The sequence below is a fragment of the Electrona antarctica genome (genome assembly GCF_951216825.1).
Source record: "Electrona antarctica genome assembly, chromosome: 14".
NCBI lineage: Eukaryota > Metazoa > Chordata > Actinopteri > Myctophiformes > Myctophidae > Electrona > Electrona antarctica.
The window spans coordinates 2,900,983-2,920,998 of NC_136795.1; the positions used below are offsets into that span (position 1 = coordinate 2,900,983).

Below are 20,016 nucleotides of genomic sequence, written 5' to 3' on the forward strand. Positions count from 1 at the left end.
TTTTTCTAATAACCTGTGTTTTATTGATTGCAAAATGTGGATAATTTACAAATTTGTCAATGCTCTACACACATTAAATAAGAAAACATTGTCAAAAGACAGGTAGCTAAGTTTTAGCATGTTAATCACAATACACAATATAAAAACATTGGCTCATTGACGCAATACTTGACATTTGATGTGATAGTGGTGGCACACAATTGCCAAAAATAAATTGTAGGAGTTGGAGACTGGGTATTTGCTCTCAGTTAAGATCTACTTTTCTCTGTCATGGTTCAAACTTAAAAAGAAAACACAATCTCAGATTTAAGACAAACATTCATCAACGTTTGGGAGCTTCTCCACCAAAAGACGATCCCAAACATGTTCATACAGTCATGGATAATGGATCCCAAACATGTTCATACAGTCATGGATAATGGATACAGTTCCAATTTGGCTCTCCAGGAAACAGAATCTTTCACAGTCTCTTCCTGAATCAATCCCCCCCAAAAAAAGTCAAGACAGTAATAATTAATGTCCACAAATAACACAAATGTTTCAGGATTAAAAAAAATAATAATTACAGCAATTGAAATATGCTCCCATTTCTGGAAAAAATAAAATAAAAACTGTGAGGCCATTTTATATGGTAAACATGAGACAAAGGTGTACAAAGACAAAAATGAGATGACGGTATAGTTCTGCTGGTGCATTCATTCTGTCCGTCTCACTCAGGTCTGTCCGTCTCACAGTTTCTACAAGCTAAAGAAAATAAAAGGATGGTGCAGACCGTTAAAAACTCACGTCCCGCGTTTATCCGCAAGACGTGATAATACAAAAAAAAACGTTGTCGTTCAAATATTCCAGTTTTCAGACCAAAAATTGCTCAATCACCCACGCAGTCTCTCTCGCACTCACACAGCAGATAAAAAATTAAAATAAAAAGTGCAGATTCCTATATCATGCGCGACCCCAGTGTTACAGTAATTTAACCGATCATCAGCTGATAGATAGTCTATGGTGCTGATTGGCAGAATGATTGAAAGCTAAGGCACTAGCGTGGTCCCCAAATGACCAGCATGGTCCAGAAATACGTCCAGCAGTGGTCTCTCCCTGCTTTACTGTATCTTCTCTTGCTTCAGTCACCATAGTGCAGACACGACTGGAAAAGAAAAATATGGAATTAAATGTATTGTTAAAAACTGAATACTACTGTACAATACAGATTGGTTAAAATACCATTTCAGTGTCATATTGAGGTTGAGGTTGACAGATACCTGTGTGTGTCCATCGGTCCAGTGGCTGAGTGTCAGTGGTCCTGATAGTACCATACCTGTGTGTGTGTCCATCGGTCCAGTGGCTGAGTGTCATTGGTCCTGATAGTACCATACCTGTGTGTCCATCGGTCCAGTGGCTGAGTGTCAGTGGTCCATAGTACCATACCTGTGTGTGTCCATCGGTCCAGTGGCTGAGTGTCAGTGGTCCTGATAGTACCATACCTGTGTGTGTCCATCGGTCCAGTGGCTGAGTGTCAGTGGTCCTGATAGTACCATACCTGTGTGTGTCCATCGGTCCAGTGGCTGAGTGTCAGTGGTCCTGATAGTACCATACCTGTGTGTGTCCATCGGTCCAGTGGCTGAGTGTCAGTGGTCCTGATAGTACCATACCTGTGTGTGTCCATCGGTCCAGTGGCTGAGTGTCAGTGGTCCATACATACCTGTGTGTCCATCGGTCCAGTGGCTGAGTGTCAGTGGTCCATAGTACCATACCTGTGTGTGTCCGTCCATCGGTCCAGTGGCTGAGTGTCAGTGGTCCATACATACCTGTGTGTCCATCGGTCCAGTGGCTGAGTGTCAGTGGTCCAGGCTGTTGCCCAGCATCTGTCCCTCCTGCAGAGCGGCCATGGCCAGCCTCAGGTTCTCTTTCAGATTGTGGATCTCCCTCTCGCTTCGGCCCTTCATCCCACTGAGCTCCTCGTGCAGCTCCTTGTAGCGATCGCAGGCCACGCGCTTCTCCTGCAGGTTAAGGTTTCGCACATTTTAAGTACGAGTTGATTTTCTTTTTTGCACTGGATTTTCAGATAGGCAAGGAGTTTTAGATTTAAGGATAGCAGGTTATTTATCCTAATGATGTGTGGTACATAGAATACAAACTCTGTTTTCAGTTATGACAAGAACAGAGGCATGATTACACACACACACACACACACACACACACACACACACACACACACACACACACACACACACACACACACACACACACACACACACACACACACACACACACACACACACACACACACACACACACACACACACACACACACACACACACACACACACGTTTACCGTGTTGAGAAACTGCAGCTCATTCCGCAGACAGCCGATCTCCTTGTGTAAGTACTCCACCTCATTTTCCTTGACTCGGAGAAGAACCTGGAAGGAGCAACATAGTGTTCAGCATGTGCTGCCAAAGGCCACACAACACCTACTTAACCCATTTTGGCCTGAGATCAGATTCTAAAAATGTCTTCTACATCCTGACAGTTTTCTGAAAAAGCTATGTTTCTATGTCAGTGGTTCTTCGATTTTTCAAAAATAGCAGACCTACAAGCTCGTAGCGCGCCACTTGGTGGCGCGCTACGAGCTTGTAGATCTGCTATTTTTCAATAGCTAAAGCATAACATAATGCTAACACCAAATGTTTCTGTATCAGTGGTGCGTGTGGAGCAGAAGAAGACAGGCTTGCTTGTTATGTTTCAGGAACTGACCTACCCAGGTGACTCTTTGTAAGCCATGACAACCATTGCCCTTGCTCATGATAAATGGATAGACCTGAGGACGATTCTACGAATGCCTTCTAAATCCTGACAGTTCTCTTGAAAAACCCCTATGTTTCTGTGTCAGTCGTTCTCAAACATTTTCATGTCAAGGACCCCCAAAAATATATGAAATTGGCCGCAGACCACCATTTCAATATATGAAATTGGCCGTAGACCACCATTTCAATATATGAAATTGGCCGTAGACCACCATTTCAATATATGAAATTGGCCGCAGACCACCATTTCAATATATGAAATTGGCCGTAGACCCACATTCATGATTTTTCAAAAATAGCAGATCTACAAGCTTGTAGCACGGCACTGCCGCGCTATGAGCTTGTAGATCTGCTATTTTTCAACAGGGGTTCCCGTCCAGAATGGGGTTAAAAGGCAACTATCCTCAAAAGGCACAAAAGGGGATGCCCACTAGAGGGCGCACTAATGCATGTATTGCTTTTTTGTAATGATCCCATAAGGCTCAGTTTAAGACTAAAGATGGAGTTCTATATCTGGTGAGAGAATGTCGTTGGGCCCAGAGCCATCTAATAGAAGAGTTGCGACATTGAGGGGGCAGAAAACAGCCTGGTCACGTGGTTCATGTACTCGCGTGAGCCCCATAGACTCCAATGCATTCCGTAGACTTCCGGTTTGTCCCTATTTGAAGCCTTCAATAGGCCTATCTCACAGCCCGTTTTTCACGCCCACTTCCGGTAAATAGTGGTGACTTTAACATGAGCATTTACACGTTTTTTTCTCTGGAGAAAGTACATTTTCTAATGTAAAAATGTGACAGACCAATATTATTATGAAGCAAACAATATGGTAAATCAGCTCGAACAGATAGAACAAACCTTACCTTGAGAAAACAAAAGTTGTAGACTTCTTAAATTACCTCTGTTAACATGAAGCGTCTATGGAGTGACGTCACGCTATCACCACTAACCCCGAAAGGGGGCGTATTAAGGGGGGCGGGGAAATTCTGTGAGATAGGCTTATTGGGGACAAACCAATAGAAGTCTATGGAGGAGAGCCGGACGGACTGGCCCCATGAAGTGAACGGAGTTTGCGTAACTCTGTCTTACTCTATGGCTCTGGTTGGGCCCATCTCCTCTCTCTCTCTCTCTCCCTCTCGATGACCTACCTCCAGTTCACAGGACGTCCTGTCTCTGTTATCGTTGGAGACTGCCTCTGATGACCCTTGACCTGAGATGACGGCGCGCATGCGCCTGATCTCCTCCTTTAAACGGGTCTGTAGGTCCTGAGGGAGGGAGGAGGGGAAACAATAGACATTATTAACCCATTCTGACCTGAGATCAGATTCTAAAAATGTCTTCTACATCCTGACAGTTTTCTGAAAAAGCTATGTTTCTGTCAGTGGTTCGATTTTTCAAAAATATCAGACCTACAAGTTCATAGCGCGCCACTCGGTGGCGCGCTATGAGCTTGTAGATCTGCTATTTTTCAATAGCTAAAGCATAACATAATGCTAACACCAAAAGGGGTTCCCGCCCAGAATGGGTTAATGTGTATTGTCTTGGCAATAAATTATACAAAAGCATAAAAAAACACAGCTGCTTTCCATAGAATTATAGTGTCCTTGGCCGTCCACTTGCTATTTATCAGTAATTATTTTGAAATAATTCCGCCGGGCCAAACAGTGGAAGGATAGAGATTATGTTCTTACCCCTCTGTCCTGTCCCAAGTTTTAAGAGTCAGCCTGATGGTAAACATGAAGCAAGCAGTGTAGGCCATGCCGGGACTGCTATATTTTGTCCCTAATTTAGCCTTTTCTTAAAAAACATGCTTTTATTCCTACACATTATCTCAGGAGTCATGTGATCAAGATGTATCAGAATTTGTTTTCATATTCAACTTGGTTCTAAACTTTGCGGGCCCTGGGTTAGCCAACCTGGCCTGGCGGAGATCTGAGGAGCGCACTTTTCTAGTTGAAAGATTTATGGTAGCCTGATTTAGCAATGAGTAACCAACAACTCCCAAATCCCTACCTACATGAAAATACTTTCTAAATTGAAATGAGTCAAACGGGATGCTATCTTGCATAATCCATTTTCTTTCTGGGAAGTGGGAAGGTGCTCATAATCTAACTCATCATCATTTTTCGACCGCGGTCGAGATTGTGGATTTCACAATATCACGCCAGACTTCCCGGTCCTTCATTGCCATCCCCAGTTCCTGCTTACTGATGCCTGTGTCCCTATAGCGATGACATCAGAGGAAACGACAGTTTTCTACCTCTGGTCTGCTTTGAGGCAGGACTCCAGAAAAGAAGGGAAGATATAACCTCATTGTCAGCTCTGTAGCAGTGGCCGGCAAACTGTGTTCTTCTGGATCGGACCAGTGAAGAAACACGGGGAAGATTTTGCGCTCTCATTAGAAGGCGGGTGTACGTAAGTGCCATCCAACCGTTTCTCTAGTTTCTTTGAAAGTGTCCATGTCTCGGATCGGGATAAGCACTGACAACACTTCTCCCTACATAAGATACGATGCAACTGTCACTTCCTCTATTATGAGACTGTTGCATGAGATCCCATGTACTGAAGTACTTATTTGGACTATTAGCTTTGGGGTGAACAATAGTTGCTCCTTTTTTCTTCACCTAAACTCCTGTACAAAACATAAAGAAAACCCACCTGGTTCTCCTTCCTCAGCTGTTCTATGTCTCTCTCCTTCCGGCAGACCTCTCTCTCCCTCTCAGCATTGTTCTGCTCAGCCCGGTTCAGCTCCAGGCACTTCTGAGAGTATCGCTCCGAGAGGCCGGCCAGCTCTCTCTGCAGAGCATGGGTCTCTGCCCTGGGGAATAACACAATACAGAGCATGGGTCTCTGCCCTGGGGAATAACACAATACAATAGTGTTGACTTTGAACAGCACATTTAGGCCTGACCTCGAAATTTAAAAAAAAATCTTCTAAATCCTCCAGTTTTCTGAAAAAAATATTTTCACGATTTTTCAAAAATAGCAGACCAGAGCTTGTAGATCTGCTATTTTTCAATAGCTAAATTATAACAATGTTTAAAACACCAAAAGGGGTTCCCGCCCAAAATGGGTTAGAATACAATGTTTTGAATTTAGTTTTAGTCATATTTTAGTCATTTGAAATGTTTTAGTGTTAGTCTAGTTTTAGCGGACTAAATATAAGATTTTGGTCGACTAAATCTACAGTCGATTTAGTATTTAGTTTAGTATGGACATAAAATAGAGCCCTTGGTGTCATAGTAGCTAAATGGAGCTTTCCAGAGGCATGGAAAATAATTCTGATCTCATGCATTTGAATCCAGCTCAGTCTCTTGCTTAACTCTCTCTCCACCTTCCATCTAGTAGTAAATCAACACAGACTTCAAATCATTGGCAAATGTCCAATATTTACAACAAAGACGGCAAATATGGGCCAATAGAGCCGGTGTATGAAGCGCGTTGTGTCATATCAAAACAAGGTTGTGGAATGAGTGACCTACTGTATGTTTAAACAACCATGCACAGAATCTTTGTTTAAACCAGGGGTTCTCAACCCGTGGGTCGCGACCCCTCAGGGGGTCGCCAAATTATTTTAGGGGGTCCCCAAATTATTTTCAAAAAAAAAAAGATTTTTTTTTAAATTTTATTTTCACGATCTTTCAAAAATAGCAGACCTACAAGCTCGTAGCGCGCCACTCGGTGGCGCGCTATGAGCTTGTAGATCTGCTATTTTTCAATAGCTAAATTATAACAATGCTTAAAACACCAAAAGGGGTTCCCGCCCAAAATGGTTTAAGGTTATTGTAGCAGTCAATTTATATTGGGGGTCGGGAGGGGGCGGGGCGGGGGTCCCGAGACATTGCCAAAGCATTTCCGGGGGTCCCCGGCCAAAAACGTTGAGAACCCCTGGTTTAAACAACAGGCACAACCAATACAAATCTTCCTACAAAAGCTTCCATTTTATGTTGGCTCCTGCCTGCATCAATACTACACTACTCTTCTAATATTCTCATCAGAGTTTATGACTGCATACTAGTAAAGTAGTGTAACAGACAAAGGGATAAGTATTGCGTGGGCAGAGCATGTTTCAGTTTGACTTCTCAAATAACCAAGCAACCGTTTCCTACTGTGGGCAGAATATTTTTCTTATGTTCACCCTGTTAACCACAGAAATACCCACAGTGAACATGTGAAGAGCATTAGCGCACAGAGAGAGAGAGTAGCACATCTCTTCTCCCTAATACAGGCTCCAGTAGTCATCACAGAGAGAGAGTAGCACATCTCTTCTCCCTAATACAGGCTCCAGTAGTTATCACAGAGAGAGAGTAGCACATCTCTTCTCCCTAATACAGGCTCCAGTAGTTATCACAGAGAGAGAGAGTAGCACATCTCTTCTCCCTAATACAGGCTCCAGTAGTTATCACAGAGAGAGAGTAGCACATCTCTTCTCCCTAATACAGGCTCCAGTAGTTATCACAGAGAGGGAGTAGCACATCTCTTCTCCCTAATACAGGCTCCAGTAGTTATCACAGAGAGGGAGTAGCACATCTCTTCTCCCTAATACAGGCTCCAGTAGTTATCACAGAGAGGGAGTAGCACATCTCTTCTCCCTAATACAGGCTCCAGTAGTTATCACAGAGAGAGAGAGTAGCACATCTCTTCTCCCTAATACAGGCTCCAGTAGTTATCACAGAGAGAGAGAGTAGCACATCTCTTCTCCCTAATACAGGCTCCAGTAGTTATCACAGAGAGGGAGTAGCACATCTCTTCTCCCTAATACAGGCTCCAGTAGTTATCACAGAGAGAGAGAGTAGCACATCTCTTCTCCCTAATACAGGCTCCAGTAGTTATCACAGAGAGGGAGTAGCACATCTCTTCTCCCTAATACAGGCTCCAGTAGTTATCACAGAGAGAGAGAGTAGCACATCTCTTCTCCCTAATACAGGCTCCAGTAGTTATCACAGAGAGAGAGAGTAGCACATCTCTTCTCCCTAATACAGGCTCCAGTCGTTATCACAGAGAGAGAGAGTAGCACATCTCTTCTCCCTAATACAGGCTCCAGTAGTTATCACAGAGAGAGAGTAGCACATCTCTTCTCCCTAATACAGGCTCCAGTAGTTATCACAGAGAGAGAGAGAGTAGCACATCTCTTCTCCCTAATACAGGCTCCAGTAGTTATCACAGAGAGAGAGAGTAGCACATCTCTTCTCCCTAATACAGGCTCCAGTAGTTATCACAGAGAGAGAGAGTAGCACATCTCTTCTCCCTAATACAGGCTCCAGTAGTTATCACAGAGAGAGAGAGTAGCACATCTCTTCTCCCTAATACAGGCTCCAGTAGTTATCACAGAGAGAGAGAGTAGCACATCTCTTCTCCCTAATACAGGCTCCAGTAGTTATCACAGAGAGAGAGTAGCACATCTCTTCTCCCTAATACAGGCTCCAGTAGTCATCACTGAGAGAGAGTAGCACATCTCTTCTCCCTAATACAGGCTCCAGTAGTCATCACTGAGACGGCTCTATGTACACTTAGGAAAGCCAACAAAAGGAAAACTAAATCCAGGGCCAAATTCTTCTTCTTTTACATTCCAAAAAGTGCCAAACGACAACCACTGGGCAATTGCGGCTACTGGTTTGGCTACAACACAAAGAAACCCTGGATGGTTGTTGTGGATTCTCTGAATTCTGATTCTCAACTCAAAGCATCACATACAAAGCCTTTTTGTGGCATGCTAGCACCCACTTACAGTTAAAAGCATGAGACTAAAGCTACTCCCATGAATTACCAATGTAGGTCTTTTCAGAGACTGGCGGTCATGAGTCCATGACCCTGATAGAGACTGGCGGTCATGAGTCCATGACCCTGATAGAGACTGGCGGTCATGAGTCCATGACCCTGATAGAGACTGCCGGTCATGAGTCCATGACCCTGATAGAGACTGGCGGTCATGAGTCCATGACCCTGATAGAGACTGGCGGTCATGAGTCCATGACCCTGATAGAGACTGGCGGTCATGAGTCCATGACCCTGATAGAGACTGGCGGTCATGAGTCCATGACCCTGATAGAGACTGGTGGTCATGAGTCCATGACCCTGATAGAGACTGGCGGTCATGAGTCCATGACCCTGATAGAGACTGGTGGTCATGAGTCCATGACCCTGATAGAGACTGGCGGTCATGAGTCCATGACCCTGATAGAGACTGGCGGTCATGAGTCCATGACCCTGATAGAGACTGGTGGTCATGAGTCCATGACCCTGATAGAGACTGGCGGTCATGAGTCCATGACCCTGATAGAGACTGGCGGTCATGAGTCCATGACCCTGATAGAGACTGGTGGTCATGAGTCCATGACCCTGATAGAGACTGGCGGTCATGAGTCCATGACCCTGATAGAGACTGGTGGTCATGAGTCCATGACCCTGATAGAGACTGGTGGTCATGAGTCCATGACCCTGATAGAGACTGGCGGTCATGAGTCCATGAACCTGATAATATTCTATCAGAGACTGGCGGTCATGAGTCCATGACCCTGATAATATTCTATCAGAGACTACATGGCGGTCATGAGTCCATGACCCTGATAATATTCTATCAGAGACTACATGGCGGTCATGAGTCCATGACCCTGATAATATTATATCAGAGACTACAGTATATGGCTTTCATTATTTACTGTTTTGGCAATATTTACCAGTTGCCATAACCAGCGGTGCACACAAGCGGTGCGCCAGTGCGCATGCGTCGTCAAAACGTTTGGTGCGCGGTAGATAAAATGGTAAATGGTGCATTTATATAGCGCCTTTATCCAAGGCGCTTTACATAGATTGTGCATTACATTCACCCATTCACACACACATTCATACACCGATTGCGGCAGAAGCCATGCAAGGTACCAACCAGCACATCGGGAGCAATTTGGGGTTCAGTGTCTTGCCCAAGGACACTTCGACATGTAGACAGGAGGAGCCGGGATTCGAACCGCCGACCCATGGATCATTGGACGACCTGCTCTACCTCCTGAGCCACAGCTGCCCTAGATCAAAGGCATGCGAGCGCATTTGCGCACCAACAGCTGAGAGACAGGGATTTTAGAGAATGCTGACAGGCATTCAAAAGAACTCAAATGAGATGTTAACATCCTGTAAGTAGACTTAGAAATAAAACTAGTGTTGACTAATCATTACAAGTAGCTCTTATTTTGATGAGGAAGTCAGAGGACAGGAAGTCCGTTTCAGTTGTAAACAAGCTACGATGACAAGCTACGATGACAACGGAAAGGGAAAGTTATTGTGAGCTCAGCTGTAAACCACGTTAGCGACCATAATATGAAAACTATCTGTCACTTAAGCAATGCAGGTTACACATACTGGAATTAAACATGGAACCTGCATTAGGTGCAGCATTAGGTGAGTAATTCATTGTATATGTGTTGGACGTTTGTGGTTGTGCTAATGATAAACGGACAGGTGCTGCCAGTGGGACCGTACTGCTGCTTAACGACGACACTGTCTGTAACTAGGTGTACTAGTGTAGCTTTGCATCTGTTGCATCTGCCCGTGTGAATGCAGCATAACATTGTGGCAGGATACGAACGTCCGTTCCCTCCAAGCTTTTATTTTAGAAATGGGTCAAACATACAATTACTTTTACTGCGTGGCCCCAGTGCCCCCAACAAAATGACCGGATTTACTTAATATTGACCAAAACCAGAACAGAACTCCCACCACGGGACTCGGGCAATCAATTAATACAGTTGCAACAACTATATTAATGGAAAGTATTTCATACAGCTTAAGTTAAACAAATCTGAACTATCCCTTTAAGGCACAGCATAGAGCACAAGACAGGCCCATGGAAGCCTTAACCCATTTAGGACGTCGAAATTTAAAAAATGTCTTCTAAATCCTGACAGTTTTCTGAAATACCTCATGTTTCTGTATCAGTGGTGCTCAATATTTCATGTCAAGGACCCAAAAAATGATATGTAATTGACCGCCGACCCCCCATCTGAAAAATATGAACCCCCTCAGAAGCAAAGATTTGAGTTAAAAACATTCGCTCTGAAAGAATTGATATTCAAAGATTTGTGGTGCATTTTCACGATTTTTCAAAAATAGCAGGCGCTACGAGCTTGTAGATCTGCTATTTTTCAATAGTAGCCTTGTCGAGCCATGAGGCCCATAGGGGCAGGAGCCTATCAGGAGCCTATCTTACCCCCAATCCAACCCTTGATGCTGAGTGTCAAGCAGGGAGCATTGGGTCCCATTTTTAGAGTCTTTGGTATGACCCGGCCGGGGATTGAACCCCGATCTCCCAGTCTCAGGGCGGACACTCTAACCACAAGGCCACTCTAGCTATTTTTCAATAGCTAGAGTATAACATAATGCTTAAAACACCAAAAGGGGTTCCCGCCCAAAATGGGGTTAAGGCACAGCATAGATAAGAGCACAAGACCATCATGGAAGATCATGGAAGCCTAATTGTACCGTGGGAACATAAGGCTACCCCATGGGGACACATGAGGCGAGTTGGGACAAAGTGAAGGACGTTTAGTAAAGAGAGTGTAACAGAAGTGACTTACTGTTGATGGGAACGCAGGGTCTGGGAGTCCACAAGGCCTCCATTTAACCTCTTGGCTTTCTCCACCTCCCTCTCCATCTCCTCCTTGTGGGCCTTCCTCAAAGCCTGCATCACTATCACACATAAAAACACACAGCCGGACAGGGAGTCAACATCAGTGTTGTTTATGGCAGCACATTTCTATTTTAGTCGTAGTCTCTTGAAACGTTTTCATTTAGTTTTAGTCACATTTTTTGTCACCTGGAATGTTTTAGTGTTTAGTCTAGTTTTAGTCGACTAAATATAAGATTTTAGTCGACTAAATCTACAGTTGATTTAGTCGACTAAAATGTATTTTGGCGGGCCTTGATGCCGTCGTAATGATTGTTTTTACACTTGCTGAAAATAGCCGATCTACAAGCTCACAACGTGTCGCAGCGCGGCGCGTTGTGAGCTTGTAGATCGGCTATTTTCAGCATGCAACCAAGTGTAAAATGACTTATACTGGATCTCTTGTCCACTAGTCCCTTCCTAACTTTTTTGTCTAGTTTTTATTTGTTGACGAAATTGTCAGTATATTTAGTCTTAGTTTTAGTCATCATAGCTTAGTTTTCATTTAATTTCCATTTAGTTTTCGTCAGTGGAAAAAGGTAGTCGACGAACATTGTTTGGTCTTAGTAGTGTCTGGTAGTGTTAGGCTCACTTGTTATCTCTCCCACAAATACCTCTGACCAGGTTTGATACTAAAGCTGCAGTTTACTGACCCGTGTGTGAACCCAACTCAACTGATAACAGAACACAAATGATTGCATTGCCTGAGCCAACTAACACCTTGCTTCATCAACGCTATGGTTATACTTGGGAGTACTGTCGAGGACCGTTTAACCAATTTAGACCCGAGGACGATTCTACAAATGCCTTCTAAATAGTTTCCTGAAAAACCCATGTTTCCATGTCAGTGGTTCTCAAACATGTTGTTCCAGTGACCACCCAGAAGCAAAGATATGAGTTAAAAGCGTTCGCTCTGAAAGAATATATTCAAAGATTTGTGCAACATTTTCACAAAAATAGCAGATCTACAAGCTCATAGCGCGGCACTCGGTGCTGTGCTATGAGCTTGTAGATCTTCTATTTTTCAATAGCTAAAGTATAACACAATGCTTAAAACACCAAAAAGGCGTTCCCGCCCAGAATGGGTTAAAAACAGCTCCCTTTGACTTTAACCAAGCATTAAACCCATTACTTTGGATACATGATAATATTGGAAGGGTGTTATTTGTTGCACAATAGTTTTTGTTTTTCTCCTCAGTGTATCGTTTAGTAATAGTTGGAGTCAAGATATCAAGAGCAATAAACATCCATGTGAAAACTGGCCAGTGGCAACCTTTGTTCCACTTGCTTGTGTCATTAAGACAGCTGATCTAATGAACTTTGTTTTGTGTGTTTATAACAGGCATTTCTAACTGGTTCCTATGGTGTATTAATAACAATGTAATACTCTTTCATAACAGGTTTAAGGGGAGTAGTTCACCCCAACAATAACTAATCTTCTGTCAGTGCCGCACTATGAGCTTGTAGATCTGCTATTTTTCAATACCAAAAAGGGGTTCCCGACTCCCGCCCAGAATGGGTTAAATGGGATATTTAGTTTGCAGCATGGTAGACAGACAACAACACAATGCAGACTCTCAAACAACAACACACATTGACACACCGATTACACGCATACAGCAACAACAGCAAGAAAAAACACAATACCAACACACACCTGCTGCAGGTCATTAAGCACAGCATCCCCGTACTCAAACATGACCAACACACACCTGCTGCAGGTCATTAAGCACAGCATCCCCGTACTCAAACCTGCTGCAGGTCATTAAGCACAGCATCCCCGTACTCAAACACCTGCTGCAGGTCATTAAGCACAGCATCCCCGTACTCAAACACCTGCTGCAGGTCATTAAGCACAGCATCCCCGTACTCAAACATGACCAACACACACCTGCTGCAGGTCATTAAGCACAGCATCCCCGTACTCAAACCTGCTGCAGGTCATTAAGCACAGCATCCCCGTACTCAAAGTCTCAAACATGCCACATCCTATTCTAGCCTAGGCCAGAGTATCTGCAGGTATTATGAGTCATCACTAATGTCAGCGCCAATCCGAATCCGCAGGGTTTTCTGCAGACCATTTTTGCCCTGGTGCAGCACCATGCCTAAAATCTCTGTCACCCTGACAAGACAAGCCAAGAAAGTGAAAGTGGAGTGAAATATATAATATTATACTACAGGCAATTGGTTGAAATTTTTCAAAAATAGCAGACCTACAAGCTTGTAGCGCGCCACTCGGTGCCGCGCTATGAACTTGTAGATCTGCTATTTTTCAATAGCTAAAGCATAACATAATGCTAACACCAAAAGGGGTTCCCGTAATGGGTTAATAGAAGATTTGAGAATGGATTAATCAAAAATAAATGTGTCTCTAACTTCTATTCTATTTTGAGGGTAATAATAATTCAATCAAATTAATGAATTGATAAAACAATGTCAGCGCACACTTGGGGTGCACGCCGGAGATTCTCCCCCTCGGTCAGCACCGGAGGAAAGCTTTTTCCTGCAGGAAACACTGATCCGTCTATTTCTAATTAACTGGCTTAAGGCCAGCCTAATTAACCCCCTTATGGCCACTGACGTAATTGACGTAATCGTTTAATTCCCTGTAATCAGAATTAGAAAGAAGAAAGAAGAAAAAAACGGCAGGTTACAACACTTTTTTTGTTGTTTTTCTTCTTTGTAATTATTTGTTTGGTCCAAAATATTGTTTGTGTTGTCATGAGTTGTCACGACTCGAGTTGGCTTTGTCCGCGGCGTAACCGTCTTTAAATAAATACTTTAAGAAATGTCTATGAGAATAATGCATTGGATTTCATTTCCTGGTCCAGGGTAGGAGGCGGGACTGCGACGCTCTATTGAGACAATACACCATAAATAAATACTGAAACCAGATATAATCATTAGGGAAGGTGTATGCATGTACTATGTAAACTCTTCATTTCCATTTTCCAGCCATTCAGTTTCAAAAAAATAAAAAAAATAAAAACTTTTTTTTGGGACCCCCCAAAATAACCCGTGGGTGAGAACCCCTGACTTACCCCACCTTTAAATGTATTTTGTGATACTGTATGATCAGATTACTTTTTTTGGAGGGTAAATGCTGAACTACGTTGTTCAGGCTCCCCTGTAGCCTGTTGTGTAACAACCAGAAGGATCAAAAGCCGGCCTGACAGAGTCAACAGAGCAGAGGACCAGTGGCGCAATGGATAACGCGTCTGCCTACGGAGCAGAAGATTCCAGGTTCGAGTCCTGGCTGGTTCGAAGTTTTTCGCTTATGGGAAAGAATTGTTAGGGAATAGTTATGTAAAACTCATCATGCACTTGACAGACAACCGGAGGGGGTTTAGTGCACAGTGTCGAGTTATTGTCTCCACCAGGCCGAAGGCAGTTTTGCACTCCGTCCGTGTGCGAGTCTGTCTGTGTGTGTGTGTCCGTCTGTTTCTGTTACCAGCTAATCTCCGGCACCGTTAACCCGGTTGATGCCAGATTTTGCACACACACACTCCCTGGATGCCAACGATGAACCTCTGCCCCAAATATTCCAGAATGGCCTGTTATAGCGCCACCAGGAGGCCGACTTTTGTAAAACACATTTCTTAGATATTACGTGAAATCTTTCACAGACTTTTCTACTAGGCTGAGGAATATATCCCACCCTTTTCACATTGGCCTGATATAGATCTACAAGCTCATAGCACGGCACCGAGTGCAGCGCTACGAGCTTGTAGATCTGCTATTTTCTTTTTAATCGTGAAAATGTGACTCAAATCTTTGATTATTATTATATTCTTTCAGAGCGAACGCTTTTAACTAAAATCTTTGCTTCTGTGGGGGGGGGGGGGTCGCTGGAACAACATATTTTCAGATGGGGGGGGGGGGGCACTGGAACAACATATTTTCAGATGGGGGGGGTCACTGGAACAACATATTTTCAGATGGGGGGGGGGGTCACTGGAACAACATATTTTCAGATGGGGGGGGGGGGCCAATTACATATTTTTGGGGGTCCTTGACATGAAAATGTTTGAGAACCACTGACATAGAAACATAGGGTTTTTCAGAAAACTGTCAGGATTTAGAAGACATTTGTAGTGGCGAGGTGTCTTAAACGTGAACACCTCGCCGATCATCAGGCATACTCAACGAGTCACATTCACAAAGTGACACAAAACACACAAGCGGAAGCGAATATCAGGCCAAGTGACAAATAATCTAATAATAATAATTTCTAATGAAATGATTAAACCTTTTCAGTTCTGAGTTTTGGCATAACTGATCATTTTCCAGACTTTGGAATAGTCCATAGAGACCCTGGCCTGGCTGTACCTGTACCACATACAACACCAACTCAAATGCTGCCCTGTTGCCATGCTGCATCCGATACAATCCAAGTCCAAACTTATTCCGTGCAATCCCTTCTATTATATACTGTAGTGTACAACTCTAAACGCCCTGTTTTCCATAACCCATTCCGGGGCGGGAACCCCTGTTGGTGTTTCAAGCATTATATTATACTTTAGCTATTGAAAAATATCAGATCTACAAGCTCATAGGTCTGCTATTTCTGCACCACTAAAGAAATTGCAAATAAGTTTAGGGTTGGCCCACAGTGTGTATTACATGCAGATCCACTCTTGACCATTTGACCATATCACTCCAGTTCTAGCCTCCCTCCACTGGCTCCCGGTTAAGTTTAGAATTGATTTTAAGGTTCTTTTATTTGTTTTTAAAACACGACATGACCGGCTCTCACCCTCCTACCTCTCTGACTTAATTGTGCCCTTACGTCCAACTCAGAGCTCTACGGTCTGCGGACCAGCTGCTGCTGGTCGAGCCTACGACCAGCAAGAGAAGTAGGGTGACCGTGCCTTTGCGGCTGCGGGCCCCAGGCTCTGGAACGCACTGCCTTTCACCATCAGATCTGCCCAGTCGATCTGTGTTTTTAAATCCCTACTCAAAACCCATCTGTTCTCCCTTGCCTTTAATTGCTCTTGAGTTCCCTTTTCTACTTTTTATTGTTGCTCTTTGTCAACGTTGTTTTTTATTTTCTTGCCTTCAATGTCATGTTGTATGTTTTATTTTTATTTTTTCTTGTTCAGCACTTTGGTCGGCCTTTGGCTGTTGGAAATGTGCTTTATAAATAAAGTTTGATTGATTGATTTCCGTAATAATACTAGCCCTGCTGTCTGTCTGACCTTGTGCCGTGGCCTGGCTCTCCTCCAGCAGCAGCCGGTCCTTCTCCGCCTCCAGCTCGCGGGTCTGTCTCTGGTGCTGCTTCTGGAGTTCTTCCAGGGCCTGCCGGTGGGCTCGCTCCATGGCTGAGAGGCTGCGGCCGCAGGGGGCCTCCGGACCACAGCCTCCTCCTCCTCCCGCTCTCCCCCCTCCACCTCCTCCCGCCTTCCCTCCTCCTCCTCCACCATGCAATCGCTCCACCTGTTGCCTCAGTGACGCCACCTGAGCGGGGGGGAAGAACGAGAGAAGGCAGGGTAAAGCCAACTGAGAGGGTAGGGTGGTAAGCGGTGTTGATTTTGTCGATTTTTAGGTTTTAGTCGTAGTCTCTTGAATGGTTTTAATTTAGTTTTAAGTCACATTTTAGTCACCTGGAATGTTTTAGTGTTAAGTCTAGTTTTACTGGACTAAATATAAGATTTTAGTCGACTAAACAATGTATTTTGGCCAACATTGAGGCCGTCGTAAGGACTGATTTTACAATTTACACAACTTGTCGCAGTGCGGCACGCTGTGTAAAATCAGTACACAAACTCAGTTTGTAGATCTGCTATTTTCAGCATGCAACCAACTGTAAAATGACTTCTACTGGATCTCTTGTCTACTAGTCTAGTACAGGGGTTCTCAACCCGTGGGTCGCGACCCCTCGGGGGGTCGCCAAATTATTTTAGGGGGTCCCCAAATTATTAAAAAAAAAAAAAAAAAAAAAATTTAAAAAGAAATTCACGATTTTTCAAAAATAGCAGACCTACAAGTAGATCTGCTATTTTTAAATAGCTAAATAATAACAATGCTTAAAACACCAAAAGGGGTTCCCGCCCAAAATGGTTTAAGGTTATTGTAGCAGTCAATTTATATTGGGGGTCGGGAGGGGGCGGGGCGGGGGTCCCGAGACGTTGCCAAAGCATTTTCGGGGGTCCCCGGCCAAAAACGTTGAGAACCCCTGGTCTAGTACCTTCCTAACATTTTAGTATAGCTTTGTTGACGAAATTGTCAATATATTTAGTCTTAGTTTTAGTCAGAGAGAGACGGACATTTTTCATCATAGTATTAGTCGACGACAAAATCAACGCCGGTGGTTAAGAATTATGGGTCAATAATACGACGGCGTGCAGCAGCTGGTGTTGGCAGTGAGAGACTCCGTAGCGATGAGGACACCGTTGTGTGAGAACAGAAGAGACTCAGATGGGCCAATCATGTGGGAACAGTAGGGCTTCAGATGGCCCAATCAAAAAGGGATAAACAAACAACGGGCGCAATTATTTAGCCTCAACTTGGCTCGCGAGTGTGTACATTTGTCATTTACCAAGTGAAGATTGTATTATTCACCTCGATGAGTCACTTTGACGTGTCCCAATGCCAACATGTTTTACAACAGGAGACTCAGTGTGTAGGCGAAGAAGCAAGACACAACACTGCACGCCACACACAAACACAGAACAGGGGTTTTCAGCAACGTTTCCACCATCAAATGGACCGCATGTGTGTCTTACAGTGGCAAATCTTTGTTTTTGTTTTTTAATGTGATTTTGGAGGTGAGGAGGTATGACCAGAGTGTAGAGTAGGAGAGTAGCGACACGCTTTGATCTGGCCGCAAAGCGGGTGCCCTATGGGCTGTAGTTCCAAACATTGCCCCTATGGCTGGAACTATCCCATTGAGATAGAATGGGCTGTAGTTCCAAACATTGCCCCTATGGCTGGAACTATCCCATTGAGATAGAATGGGCTGTAGTTCCAAACATTGCCCCTATGGCTGGAACTATCCCATTGAGATAGAATGGGCTGTAGTTCCAAACATTGCCCCTATGGCTGGAACTATCCTATTGAGATAGAATGGGCTATAGTTCCAAACATTGCTCCTATGGCTGGAACTATCCCATTGAGATAGAATGGGCTATAGTTCCAAACATTGCTCCTATGGCTGGAACTATCCCATTGAGATAGAATGGGCTATAGTTCCAAACATTGCTCCTATGGCTTGAACTATCCCATTGAGATAGAATGAGCACTTCCGCATTCCATTGTTACAACGGGAGTCAACGCTAGTGTTGCCACTCTCTTACTATATTACTCTGGGTATGACTATAACTGCTTTAGTTGGAAAACGTTGCTGAAGAGCTAAAGGTACGCATGCAGAGACAATATCTAAGTGTTAGATATACATCTGGGAAGGATGAAGGGTTAATTTGCATGTTGTTTTGCTGAACTTTTTGCAAATTGGAAAATCAACTCCACGCACTACCTCCCTCTGCAGCGCCTCATTGGCTGACTGGCTGGAGGGTCGCGACCCCACAGAGGGCAAAGACCTCATCTCCGTCAACGGCATCCTCTCGAACTCCGCCCACTTCCTCTCGATGTCTTCTTCCGTCTGCAGCCTCGGGTCCGAGCCGCCTGAGCCGCCGTGCCCCTTCCTGGACAGCACCGCCTCCCATGTGCTCGTCGTGGCGTCTTTGTTCCTCTCCTGCTCCTGCCACTGGTTGTGTTCGCGGCCCTGCCCCTCCCCTGCTTCTCTCTGACTGGTCGGGAGCGGGTGGGACGGCACGGGCACGGGGGACAGCTCCACGTAGTCGAAGCGGCGAGGGGTCGAAGGGGCAGAGGCCGGCGTCGCCGACGACCGCGAGTCACCGTGTCGCGACGGCGGCGGCGGGCGACGAGACACCGACGACAGGGGGCGAGCGTGGGAGTTCTCCTTGTCGCTGCTGCTGTCGGGCAGTCTGGAGATGGAAGGAGAGGAAAAACGCAATGGAATGAAGCTAAAGAAAATCTCACGACTTAAAATTAGATTAGGATTCTATTTTTTATTTTTCAGTCAGAATCTGTGATTTGTGAAACAGCATGAAAGTTTCCTAAACAATGAACTAATATTATGTAGGACTGTGATGTTTAGATGCCATACACAATATTTTGGACCAAACAAATAATTACAAAGTGTTGTAACCTGCCGTTTTTTTCTACTTTCTAATTCTTTGTTTGGCCCAAAACATTGTGTTTATTGTCATGATTTGTCACGACAGGAGTTGGCTTTGTCCGCGGCGTAAACATCTTTAAATAAATACTTTTTGAAAAGTCTATGAGGAAAATGAACGGGGATTTATTTTCCATTTTTTCTTGCTGCTGTGGAATCCCATTGACTGAAATCAGTCGTGAAGACTGAGAACTTGTATCCATGCAAACGTAGAATGTGGGAAATCATCCGTTTTATCCAGCTTTGAGCTTTCATACTATATAATCTTATCACCTGTAACATCGCTCTGCCGGTCCCTCAGACATCCAGGGCCGTGTTTCCCCCGAATAAATCAAGAGCCACGGAATTAACTGCCCGGCAA

At 44.3% G+C, this 20,016-nt stretch overlaps 1 protein-coding gene across 1 annotated transcript in view; it reads right to left on the reverse strand.

Moving 5' to 3' along the window:
* triobpb (TRIO and F-actin binding protein b) overlaps positions 1–20,016 on the reverse strand; it is a 30,110-nt gene continuing 10,094 nt past the window's right edge. The window contains exons 6-13 of the mRNA XM_079521062.1: positions 18,933–19,404; positions 16,657–16,915; positions 11,370–11,481; positions 5,461–5,620; positions 3,951–4,067; positions 2,334–2,420; positions 1,806–1,997; positions 1–1,144 (exon numbers count right to left, since the gene is read on the reverse strand). Of these exons, the coding sequence (XP_079377188.1) occupies positions 1,836–1,997; positions 2,334–2,420; positions 3,951–4,067; positions 5,461–5,620; positions 11,370–11,481; positions 16,657–16,915; positions 18,933–19,404 (1,369 nt within the window). The 3' untranslated portion in view covers positions 1–1,144; positions 1,806–1,835. The remainder of the gene's footprint in view (positions 1,145–1,805; positions 1,998–2,333; positions 2,421–3,950; positions 4,068–5,460; positions 5,621–11,369; positions 11,482–16,656; positions 16,916–18,932; positions 19,405–20,016) is intronic.